Here is a 13,454-nt window from a genome sequence, read left to right as displayed (position 1 = left end):
ATTCAATATCTTAATACAGAATACAATAACTAAAGCCCATTATGTGTTTTAATTTGTTGTTTTAGGCAAGGCTGGAGTAAGGCTTTATTTTTTTTTGTGTTATTTGTATAATATTTTTAATTATTATTTTTTTTCTTAAATGGCTTTATGGGTTTTACTTGTCTATCCACTGTTTTTTTTTTATATACCGTAGTTAAAGTTCACATTGCACTGAAATGGTCTGGGAGCCAAAGCCAGTGGGAAAGGATTTGAATGGTTTTCTATATTCTGTGAGTACACAGGAGACATTTCCAGGTACATCTAACAGTTGCAGTTGCTACATGTTCTAAAATAAGATTGTACTGCAGCTTTGAACTGCAGTAGACTGTGCTGTAGTACTATACAGAATGCTTTTGAAAGTTTAAATCCTTTAACTAACCCTGTGATGTTTAATGTGAACTAAACATTGGTGAACTACTGTATTGTAGAAGTCCAGACATGCTGTGCCGAGCTTTTATAGTTACCAATGCTGCTTAGCTACAGTGTAAATTCCTTGGGTGTAGGCTTAAATATTTGTTGTTAAAAGCTGTTAATGTATTCATTTGCGGTGTGCCATGACTTTACCACAAACATACAATTAGTGTGCGATATCACTTGTGCGATATCATTTTGTAACTGATGAAAATACTCATGTAGAGAGAGCTCTACATTTTACAGCATACTCAAGAATAGGAACGTACTGTAATATTCGCAACATATTAGAAATGAAAGGCTATTGAAATGCATTCAGCTTGTAGTAATTGTTAACGCAGCCCGCTTGCTCGAGTGACTGCTCGTGTGCTTGTGATTCATACTGCTTTCACATTTCATCACTGGAGCCGGGTGGGGGGGTGGTATTGATTTAGAAGGTGATTCATGTCTTGTTGACAGCTGAATGACAAATCTTATATTCCAGAAAGATGACCCTTGTAACCTGTTAGTTTCTGTTGCTTTACTGTATTTAGCTGAAAGGAGGAGAGATTTGAGTTTTCTGATTGGGTGAGATCTCGCAGCCAGATTACATCTGTGGTAAAAAAAAATCTGTTTTTGTATTGTGAATGTTCACAGTGAACCATTTTATTTTTAAGTTTCCTTGTATTGGTGTACTATATGTTGTGGGGATGTACAGTATTGTAAATTTTAAAGTATGTATAGATCTATTAACAAATATAGTTGTGCTTACTTTATGTAAGAAAACTCTATAGTAAACCCATAGCTTACAAACATGAATTTCATTGCTACCAGCTTCTTATCCTTTTTGATTAAGTCCTCAAAAGCGTCTGACAACTGCAGCCTGATGGGCAGGAAGCATATTGAAGGATATGTTATGTGGGGGTAAACAATGTAGAGTTGTCACAAAGATGGCTGTAGTGGGTGACGTCAGACTAGAAACAGGGACCAACACAGAACAGACAGAGACATGGAGCTTGGTTGCGCTCAGCATTTTAAAAAAAAAAAAAAAAAAAAAAAAAAAAAGCACACCAAAATAGAACACGGCACTTGTGGCCAAAATAAAAAGGTGAATAAAACTGACAACAATAAACGAGACAGTGGATGAACATTAAACACACAAGTAGAGTGCTGGCCCTCCAGCACTCGTAGCAATTGTAAATATTAAGTACTCGCCCGTTCTCTACTTCCCGAACACACAACCCCCAGTGAGTGAAAACATGCTGCTTTTATGCAGCTGTATCGAGAATCTGTTGCTAATCAGTCATTCAATTGGAGTCTCGGTACAACTGCATGTGAATTAAGTTAGTGCAATTTCCTGTGCTCACATATTACATTTTACCTGCACGTGAAGTGCTTTGCAATCCTCGTGCCTAGATACAAATATACATTTTAAATCACTCGTGTTACACAGACCCATTTATATCCTGTGTACCAATGACTATACACCAACATTAACACACTACATACAACATAAAACACAAATAAATAGCACAGGGGCAGGGCACTTTGCCACAAGGGTACAGTTCAAAATCATGCCCGGTTTTTAAAGACTTTAGGCTATATATTCTTCTAGTAGCTGAAAACTGTACAACAGTTATTGAGCAAATGTATTGCACAGTAAGCAAGACTACAGTATTATTCGGTGGTTCTCCTGAACCTGACATCCAACTGTGTGTAAAGTTGTGTAACCATTTCAAGATTCACTACAAACATTAATGTACTTGAAAGTAAGGCTGGTTTATGTTTGATGTTTAAAAAGAAGTGCACCTGTTTATAGTCATTAAAGCAATGAATCATTCCTGTGAGGTAATACAGTTTTTGTGGTTGACTTTTACCACAAATTGCACGCTTGCCTGCCAAGGATATATTATGCTGCAGTTCAGTATCTTGGAAGAATGTGTTCAAAATAACATACAGTAGATTTTGAAAGTGATACCAATAATAGAAGCTCCTACTGGACATCACTGGAGCATTGTAGATGTCCAGTGGAAGTTGACCAACAATCCACCAACACAGCACTTCTGACAACAGCAAGGTAAAACTAATTCCTTTGGGAGTAGCTCTCTGGTCTAGTGTCTTTTTTTTTTTTTTAATACTTCCACTTGGCCCATGGGTCTTGTTTGAAACTTGTGGATATATGTTTACAAATTCATATTTTAAATACACGCGAGGATGAGCTGCATAGAAATCTTTTTTTTTTTTTTTTTTAAATATTGGAACCGCTAAAAGCTTCAGAAATCTTATAACAGATGTTCTGTAGAGCAATAATGATTTCAATACTGTATGTATGATGTTCACACTTCAGAGAAACACACTTTGCTGGCATACAGAAACAGCAGAGAAGTTGTAGTTAACAATACTGTATTATCTCCTCATAAATTCTTTAGCAGTGGTGGTTTTTTTCGTTTTTTGCGTGTTTGCGTACAGGCCCCTGATGATGAGATGCTGATATGACGGCAAAGCCACTGAACACCCAATTATAACCAAATATATATTCACATTATTTAGACACTTGTCTGATGCTCCATTCAGGCTCTGTAGGCCTGTGAAGGGTCTGTCTGTCTTAAACTCTGATGTCAGACTCGTCATTTGTAAGAAGCGCCACCAGAACCTGAATACAGGACTTGTACACAATGCCTTGGATTGGAATACCACGCCAGCATGCTACTTCCAGCTGAGAAGCAAGCTTGCTTGTATACTTTTTCTCTCTAAAAGCCCATCATTGTTTCATAGTAAAATTTGCACTTTTTAAACGGTATAGCTTACTATACTGCAACTCTTTCTCTGTCAGATGAGGACTAACCATTTTTGTTTCTTTATTCTACAGATTTACACTGATTGGGCTAACCACTATCTGGCAAAGTCAGGCCACAAGCGGCTCATTAAGGACTTGCAACAAGATGTCACAGATGGAGTGCTGTTGGCGGAAATTATACAGGTTGTAGGTAAGTGAGTGGACTTTTTAACATAAGTTTTAGTTAATACAGCACTATAACATACATCAGCTACTAATGGTCATAGATTTTCATTTACTGTATATGTTAACTCACTTGCATTGGTTTTTTTACAGTGTGATAATTGTTGTAGCTGCTTTTGGAAAGTATTATTTAGTATTTTGATGCAAGCAAGCTGGCTGCTTTTTGTAAGTATTTTAAAATGACATTGGACTTTAAGTCTCAAAACCCCTTGTATATTTTTTCTATGTTGTTGCTACAGTATATACTTAATAGATACACAGCATGCAAAAATCAACATGCGAGACATGTTCCTGACCTACTGTACTATACTGATTTCTAACCACAAAACTAAAACACATAGACACAGATGTTAAATACTGCATTCAGTTTTTAAAAAATTGGTGGTCTATTAAACCACATCAAAGAACTGGGTCTAGATCAAGGCCAGACTAGACATTCTGTCACGTCCCACCCCCAGACAGCAACAATGCACAGAAATAGGTGAATGTTGGTGTTGATTTCAGAGAAAACATGCTTAGTTCCCCAACAGCTGACTACACTTGCTTGGGATGCCTCATGTGGCTTCCATCTGTGTTTTCACTGCTTTTTACTGGAGACATTGTGAAATATTATACCACGCAGTTTACCCTGAAGCCCAACTGCTACAGTACTGAAGCCAACAGTGGTAGTATGGGCAGGGAAGCTCTGGTTAGAACCAGGGAGGGAAAACGTTTCCTTATTTAACAATGTATTGATTTGATGAAGTGACCATATGGCCAGAGCACATTTATTTTTTTCAATTAAGCTTGGTATAGTATCGAGTTACCTTTTTGTTTTGTGACATTCAATGTATGTAAAACCAAAACACCTTTTACACTTACACTTCCTGATTTGCTAACCTAACGGGACCTCAATCCTAGGTTAGTTACGGTACTGGGTTAGGTGATAGTGAGGGGCCTGTGACGATTTGATTTGTTCCCCACACTGTGCGCCTCAGCACTGTCCTGGAGGGACCATTTACTCTTTGAGTGACAGCTAGCAAATTTGGGTGTATGTGTGGATTAGAAACGGTTTTGAGATCTCATTAACTCATTTAATAGACTTCCTTAGTTAAAAAAACAAAAAAAAAAACAAAACAAACAATAACACAATAAAACAGCAATATTAATCTTGGGAATAACCCCCCCCCCCCCCCCCATTCTGTGATCTAAGATTGTAATTTAGACATGTATGGGGTCAGCAGTTCCTGGAAATCACTAGGCGCTAGCCCATTCAAGGCCTTGTAATAAAGCTTACTACTTTTAAAAACACAGTAACTGTATTAGGGGCTGTCACCTGTTTATAGTGTCTTGTCTCCCCCTGCACACATCCAGTGCAGTTTGTCAGCTGCAGTTTCAAGGGGGTCCTCTCAGGCCACCTTCCTTGAATGCAGACAGCATGTGCCAGCAAGCAATATGAGAAAGCAAATGTATCCACTGTTTCCGAAATAATTTTGGCAGCGGCAGATATTAAACCATGTTGGTCGCTTGCCTTGTGGACGTCTCCATTCAGACAGTGTGGCATTATTACAGATCATTAGACTATAGGGATATTCATTTTATACACAAGGTGTCTGAATCAATTTTATTTTACCCGACCATGCAGCACCAGTGAAGTGCGTAAGCTGTTATTCTGAAGCTAAAATGCTTGGTGGGGGTGGGGGTGGGGGGATAGAATACACATGATCTGTGTATGTATCCATTTATTTATGCATATATGTATGTGTTGTTTTCTTCTGTTGAAAAAGGGAATACAAATAATGGGGTGGGGGGAAGGCTGTATATTTGTTTGTTTCCTAAACAAAGTTAAATACTCTAAGTTCCAGTTGAAATAGGCAGTGTTGGAAGTGCTGTACTGTACTAGCTCTTGAAGAGGTGCTGTCAGCACAGTTGTCTGCTTTGTTGTAGAGGACCTTGTTTCAGCTGCTGTGGGCTGGGCGGGGACAGCCCGTGAGAATATCCCAACACGTTCTGTGTTGGGTCTCAGGGTTTCATAAGACTGGATTTCATGTATGCAGGACATGTAGGTTTCTTCAGGCTTCTGTAGCAACAGGTCTTTCACTTCAGTTTTTAGAATAGCTGAAGACATTTGTAAAGAAAAGTTTTTCTTTTCCCTTTCCAGCAAATGAGAAGATTGAAGATATCAATGGCTGTCCAAAGAGTCGGTCTCAGATGGTGAGTGGAGTTCCCTTTTTCATTGATATATGCCGTTTTTCATGTTAGTGGGGGGAAAAAAATGTGTAATTTTTCTTTAGAATTTAAGAAAGGGGTTGTACTGTATTCGTTTGAGAAATTTGCATCTATTCTGAAAAAAAGTTACCTTTTTTGTGACGTTTTCAAAAACCAAATCTAATTTTAATAAATAAACTATATGCAAGATATTTGCAATGCAGCACTATAACATGCAAATTAACTGCTCAGGGGTTAGAGAAAGGGCAGATACTGACAGTATTCAAATAGCATTTTTTGCCGTGTTCTTTCTATTGTTAGATTTGAACATGTTTTGAAAATGTAAAAGGAGTTTGTTTTAGAAATAGCAATTTTAAAAACAGTAATCTGCAGTAAACACCAGGTATTTTTCTTCCTGAGTATTTATGTCTTTACCAAGGCATAGAGCACTACTGTAACTTTAAAAATTGTTGCATCCTTAACGTAATACTGTGTTAAGCAGAAGTTATCCCAGGATTCTGAAACCTTCTAAATGAACCATGGCTCAGAGGAATTTCTTTTGCAGTGGTCAGACAATAAACTGGTTAATGGCTTGTTCCAAGTTAAATACAGTTTGAGCCACATTGCTGCAGTAGTTTTCAGGGAAAGCAGATAAGTGTATCCAAACCTGCATGCTATTCATTTATTCCGCTCAAGTATAGCAGCAGCATGCCATTTTAATTGCAAGTATTAATTAGCAAGAAACCATTATAGGCCAATTATGTCGAGTCTTTCCAGATCGTTTATTAAAAGGCTGCCTCTGTCCTTTTGATATTCCAGTCAGTAATTACAGTTTTTGAATCTCGTGTGGCTAAACAAAACGCTCTGTTTCCATTTGGAGGTCATTTAGCAAGTCAGAGCCCCCATTTACTACCGGCTCTGGCAGTTTAATATCCAGCTGTGTAAGTAGCTTTTTAAGGCTCACTGAGAAATACATGGGGCGGGGGGGGGAGCATGAATGATGACCAAGCAGGTGCAAAATTGGCTATTATGCAAATTTTTGGTATTCGGTATTCAAAACACTCCAGATACGTTTAATCAACACAATCAAGCTGTAGAATTGCTGAGCATGTTGAAAATTTTATTGTAGCTGTTTACCTCAGCCCTGTAAAATAAACGACATGCACTTCGAAAAATTGTCAGCAGTAAATATTACGGATACTCTAAAAATTGAAATAGTCACACACCAGTCATTTCTATTTGTAAATACTATTAATAGTTCTATTGGAAAATCCAGAAGCATTAGAATAATAATCTTAATCAAAGCCAATGTTAAATACTGTAAACATTACCTGCGGAGTCCAAAGACTTTCTGCCTTTTAATAACTGTACAAATAAAATGGTTTATCTCAGTACTTCTGTATACAATACTCAAGCACGATACACCTATAATGCGCTCCTCTGAGAATGTGTATTATAGATGTGCGTTTTTATAGTTAGTCGGTCTGTGTACAGTAGTCTGTGTGTGGTATGTCTAAAAAGACATACATCTGGAGAAGTGTTATGCTTTATTATGGCAACCACCTGTACAGCAAGCTAAAGGCGATTTGAAAAGAGCAATTAGTCTTGTGCTGATAGGGTATAATAAAATTGATTTGACATTTTAACTTGATTACTGATGCATCTTTTGTAAACTGTAATAGATGCAAACAATAAAAAAAAAAAAAAAGAACCCGTTCTGACAGTTCTGCATTACGCTGATCACTTGCAGTCTCCACATACTGCAGTATTTATTTCAAGTGCTTTTAGTCCTACGTCAAGATCTCCTTTTCAGGAGGCAGGTCGTTTTTACTTTTACATCCAACTTCAGATGTTTACTCTGTGTATTCCTTAAGTTAATGGATTTGGAAATACTGTAAGGCAGTAGTAAAGCGGCAGCAGCAGCTGAACATTCATTGTCACCATTGTCAGGTAGAGCCAATACAAGGATTTGTATTAGTAGAGCGCCACATTTTACACTTAGAGGCTGTTTTTACAACTGTGTGCTTTTGCTGTTAAAGGTTCCTGCTGTCATTTGAATGAAAACTTTATAGATACCTGGGAGAAAACCCTTCACATTTACATGTTTAAACCATGACAGACCAAGTGCTAAAACACATGGGAAAGAATACCCTATTAGCATTAAGCTACTATTAGGCTATAACCTGGCTTTGCAATCCCTTCACTATTATTTGGGACTTCAAAGTGATCACAAGGGTCCTAATACCTATTGCAGGGTGTAAGAGATGTTCTCAGGGAGGACAAGCTGTTTGGGTGTAGCCATCTTCTCTCTCTCTCTTTTTAAGCGGTACAGCAATCGCATGTTTTAGTAAACCTAAATGGCCCAGTCAAAATCCTTTTTTTACATAGACTCGGAGAGCAAGGATCTGTAAACAGGATCTGTACTTTCTTTACTATGCCGGACAATAGTGTAAAAACAGCATGATGTCCAACAGCGCATCTTAAGAAGGAAGGATGAGGTAGGTTTTATAGTTTTTTTTTTTTTTTTTTTTTTTTTTTTTTTTTTTTAACTAGCATTTTTGTCAATCCGGAAACTTTTGCTAGAAGGCTCAACTTTTGAGACCGAAATCCACCTTTTAGTATGCAGTAAAATTTCACTAGGCACAATATTCAGCTAAGGAGCAAAGGGCTGAAAACCTTAATGGGCAGTTTCATTGTTTGTATAGTGTGTGCTGCCTTGGACAACACACAAGGAAAGAGCTGTCATTTTGAAAAGGGCAGGCCTGAATTGTAACCATGTGACCAGCACTGTGGTGGGGGGGAGGCATTATATTCATGGTTAATGTTTGATCAGTTTGATAGGGAATACCTGTCCAGCCATGTTTCAAACTTTAATCCCTTTTATGTGCCTGTTTCTTTATTTATTACAATACACAGCAATATGCTTTTCAAACCGAGAAACACCTGGTGCTATGGGAAGAATGATGTGCATTATGCAAGTCACTGTTGATGTAGTTACAGTGCAAGCACAGGTGTAGCCCAGTCTTGGCGTTTCTAAAGGAGCTCCTGCTGTAATTGTACACAGTGTGCAGTATTTATTCTGGTTTGGATATTGGACCCAGGTTGTTTATTCCCTGTTGTGGAGCTGGCTCATTTTGAAATGATGTCTTCACTGAATTAAAGCTTTTGTATGATTTGGTAAGTACAGTACCTGGAGCAAAAGAGAGATTCCTGCCTCTCCGATTTCTGATGCTTTGTTATATACACACAATGTCAGGTTGTCATTCAGTCCGTGTTGATGCAGAAGTCCAGAAGTAGCTGAATGAGGTATGTTTATTTGTGTTTCCATGAGTAGCTCTAATTGAATTGTTTTATACGTTTCATTTTGTACTGATTTGGATACTATAGCTTGTGGTTACTGTGTATAGCAGCAAATAATATTTTAAGCACATTGTATGATGGCATAACTTCTAACATCTCATTTGTGTTTCTAGTGATGTCATTTCTTTATAATGCAGCACGTTGCTTTGCAGTTGACATTGTAAGTTTGCACCTTAACCTTTCTGCTGTGGTGAGATGCACATATAGAATCTGATTTGAAGCTTGCAACGCTCTATGCCACTTTCCTGTGAGCGATGTACTGTGACAGCACACTTTCTCCATTGACATTCAGTGACAGTAACTTATTATTTTGAGCAGCAGTGCTTTCAAATGACACCCTGTAATGCTGGATTCCTTCACAAGTGACAGCATATTTAGCATCGTTTTCATGTTGAATTTTCCAGTTCTCATCACAAAAGAATGTTTCTAGAACGAAGAGTCTTGGTTACCTCTGCAAATATTTGTTTCACACAGCTTACAGTACGTCATAATGTAATACTGCTCCTAGTTACTGTCTAGGTCATTGCAAGTCAAAAAAGATAAGAATAGGAAAGCCTCCTTCAGTGCAAAATATTCAAGCAAGAAAGGAACATTGCTGTAAATATGGTATCGAACTGGTCAACTCCTTTAAGTAGGATGATTGTTTAAGTCAATTCTGTGACTTTAATACACACAGTAACTTACGTTTGGGTCAAAGAGGGATTTCTGTTGAGCGTGCTTCTTGTCATAGCTGTTAACATCTGATCTAGCAGTCAAAGCAAATGTCAAAGAGCTGGGATCTTGAACTTTAGATGCATCTGTTCTTTCTGTATGAATTGCAAATGCTGCATTAAAAGTATTACTAAACAAATACATCTTGCATATCTCTTTTATTAGATCAATGTTTTTGTAAAATTCATAAAGGATTATTCAGACAGTTGACTAAGTGACAGTAAACTATGTTTAAAAAATACTGTACTGTACAATTATTTGCTTTGATAACACTAGTAATGGTTTATGCTGGGACAGATTGTTTGGTTAAAAAATGAATGTGTTTTTCATTAAATGGTTAGGACCAGAAACACGTTAGTTATTTCTGGAAGGCAAGGATTTCTGAGTGGAGCATGCTAGAGATGGCAGGAAATGTTTGGTGTTGCTTTTCCTGTGAATCCAGCAAGCATGTTGAATAAACAGCTGCCAGCAACTCAAATATGTGGGTCTCTTACAACTTACCTCTGTAGCATTCTTGGTCACCCTACTTTTATATTGTTACTGCAGTGCTCTCTCGCTATAAGGTTCTAAGGTTATAACGCGCCACGGATATAACTGTCCTACAGCAGGTCCCCCAATTCCCTTTACTAGTGAGTCATGCAATATTTCTACAGTAAATACAGTACCAAACTGTAAATAACTTCTCAGTCTAACTTCCGTTTCTGTCTCTCCCTTTTGATACAGTATCTGAACTGAAGAAATGCTGTGCTGGCACATTATAACACATACATCTTATTCAGCATTCATTTTATAACTAAATACATATTAGGCCTATTGTGTAGTTAGCTTTCCTAATGTATTTACTTTTTTTGCGGCTTTCTCCGGTAGAGGAGATGCTTCAGCCCAGTTCCGGCAGCCAAACCTGGGGCAAGCCCATTCCCTCTTTTCCTCACCCAACCTGCTCCCCTTCTCGGACGGTTTGCTTCTCTGTCGCTTCGAACTGAATTGCTGACCATCGTTTAGCCAGGCTATTTATAGTTTAAAAACTGCTAATTTAAAATGACCATGAGTGGGAATGTTACAATGTATTGTTGATTTACATGGTGCTTTTATGCATAGTTGATTCACGGAAAGTTACATTTTGGCTTCACTATATATGCATTATAGAGAGGGAGTTATTTTATTTTGTATTTTAGTCAAATTTGTGTTTTGTGTCCTGCGGCGCCCCGAACCCCCTCCCCTGTTTGAGTGTGTCCCGAGCCATTAGCTGCTGTGGTTTTGTTTGGTGTGGTTTCTTTTGATATAAAAATATTTTAAAAGCATTGAAAACGACTTCTGAGTTGAAACATCTGTCATTTTGAATTAATATTTCTAAATCTAAATGATGTGTTTATCTTTGTCTCTTCTAAAAGACCGTTGAGAGCCGCTCTAGTGCTACTACAGTTCAGCTCAAATTTGGTTCTTTGGTGTTCAAACTGAAACTAAAGTCTCGCTGTTTACAAAAAGTCACACAAGTAAATACAGTATACATAACTGTATTCCTATCTACAGTGACTCACCCAAGTGTTTCTCTGCCAACCTAGTGTTAGGTCCATATTTGTGACCCTGTTATCACTATTCTGATAAGACTGCTACACCTGTATATTTAGAAGCAGTTTTATTGTTTACATATAGACTGGACTGTGCCACGCCATTCCTTTGCTAAGCTGCATTTGACTAGCAACATAAAAGATGTAGCAGCTGGGTCATGAACCTAATGTAACCTAGCAACAGCTATCATGTACATAGAAACCTTGATAAAGAGGTCTATCTATTTTTATGCATGTTGTGTTTTTTTAAAAAAATGTATTGGTCTTTCTGTTACGTACCGGTATCTTTGAAACGAAGACTAAATTGTAAATAGAAAAAAAAAAAGCACCTGTCTGATTTAAACAAAAAATTATGAATAAAGTATGACCTGATTTGTACTGTGGAAGAAATTAAATAGTACATTATTTTATTATACCTCTGGTTACCTTTTCCACATGTTACTTGGTAGATCATAGAACAAGCTGTCAGAATCTGGGGATACATATAGAGGCTTTTAGTATATTTCTGATTTTGTTTTTCAGGTTGAAAATATTGATGCCTGCCTGAGTTTCCTGGCAGCCAAAGGTGTTAACATACAGGGTCTGTCTGCAGAAGGTAAGTCAACCAGCTCGGTAATTTAACTTGTATTTTGTGCCTTTTTGTTTTATTTTGAAAAGTAAATGAGTTCTTGGTGTAACTGTGCCCATCCAAATCCTTTTAATAGCAGAGTCTAATCTAGTTGTACCTTCCCAGCTGTAGAAGCGCTGGGATAAGCTGGTGATAAGTTTTTAGCCTTGTATTCTTAGTTAACAAAAGCAGACATAATGTGGTCTTTGCAGCAAAGCACAATAACAAACCTTTTAGCATCTTGGCATGTAGGTGTGCCAGGATTGAATGAATCCTAGTGTTTTCATTATGGGGTTGTTGCAGTCCTCATTCTAGAAGCCACTAGGAAAACTTAAGTAGGCTAATATTTTGAATTTTGTATACATTTTAATCCTTTACTCCCAAAGACAAAATTGGACAGAGAAATACAATGTGTCCTTGTAGATGCTGAAACTATACATTTTGAGATGAAAAAAATAAAAATAAAATATATAATTTTTTAATTTTTTTTCTTAGCAGTATGGTGTAGGCCAGTGTTTTAGATGTTCACTATAAGCAGATGTCTTCATTAAAAAGAAGTGTTTACACTACTAAACAAAACGTGTGATTTTAACTTTTGTTTTCAGAAATCAGAAATGGAAACCTGAAGGCCATTTTAGGGCTTTTCTTCAGCCTGTCTCGCTACAAGCAGCAGCAGCAGCAGGCACAGACAGCCCAGAAACAGCCATCACACCAACAGCAGCAGCAGCACCACCAGCACCAGCACCAGATCCAAGCTGGGCACCCTCAACACGGGCAAGCTGCACCCCACCCCCAGCTCCACCACCCGCCCCCAACGCAGTGCCAGCCACATCCACAAGCAACGCTTCAGCAGCAAAAAGCACAAGCAGAAATGCATTCAAGGTTAGGGGAATTTCTATGCTGCCTTCCTAATGGTATTTATTCATCTACTGATTACAAAAGCCTCTGAGCACAGAAGACCTGTGCATGTTGAATCAAACTCTGTCTGTGTGTCACTGCAGTAAGAATTGTGGTTGCAGCTTTACATCAGTTTTACAGGTATACAGGTTGTGTACTAAATGGTCCATATTTTAGTGGATGCAAGGATTTGTATTTACTTATATTGTACCTCCAGAGCAAGATCATATGTCTCTTTTTCTGTGGCTGTAGAAGTGGTTTTGTGGTGCATGCACAGATTGATTAAACCACACTGTAAAACTATTTTACTTCTACTGAGCGCTTAAAAAATTACAATGAGAAGACTTCGCATTGAAACGCTTTCTATCGGAACTTACTAACAGTTTCATTTTAGTATTGTTCAGTCTTTATTGATTTTTGATTTATAGTTATGACTTAATTTAGAAGTGTGAAATGTATTTCATCCTAATGGTGGAAACATGAACCATTCATTCTCTACGCTATTTGCATTCCATACTGTTGCTTTGCTGTTTTCTATACATTTTCAGAACTGGTGTGCTTTAGGCGATCAAGGGGAATATCCCTGTCAACTCTGATTTTCATAAACTTTTGTCTAACATTTTCCTTTTTTCTTACTCTCTCATACTCTATCTCTTATCTCTTACATATATCTCTT

At 37.7% G+C, this 13,454-nt stretch overlaps 1 protein-coding gene across 6 annotated transcripts in view; it reads left to right on the top strand.

Moving 5' to 3' along the window:
* The window catches only part of LOC121294475 (neuron navigator 2-like), a 106,733-nt gene that overhangs the window by 19,598 nt on the left and 73,681 nt on the right, over positions 1 to 13,454 (top strand). For all 6 annotated transcript variants that reach the window (XM_041218196.1, XM_041218200.1, XM_041218195.1 and 3 more), the window contains exons 2-5: positions 3,299 to 3,416; positions 5,589 to 5,641; positions 11,797 to 11,869; positions 12,487 to 12,763. In XM_041218196.1, the coding sequence (XP_041074130.1) occupies positions 3,299 to 3,416; positions 5,589 to 5,641; positions 11,797 to 11,869; positions 12,487 to 12,763 (521 nt within the window). The remainder of the gene's footprint in view (positions 1 to 3,298; positions 3,417 to 5,588; positions 5,642 to 11,796; positions 11,870 to 12,486; positions 12,764 to 13,454) is intronic.

This window comes from Polyodon spathula, chromosome 19 (genome assembly GCF_017654505.1).
Source record: "Polyodon spathula isolate WHYD16114869_AA chromosome 19, ASM1765450v1, whole genome shotgun sequence".
NCBI classification, from domain to species: domain Eukaryota; kingdom Metazoa; phylum Chordata; class Actinopteri; order Acipenseriformes; family Polyodontidae; genus Polyodon; species Polyodon spathula.
The sequence above is the reverse complement of the archived record's forward strand: the minus strand, read 5'-3'. Positions and strand labels throughout refer to the sequence as shown.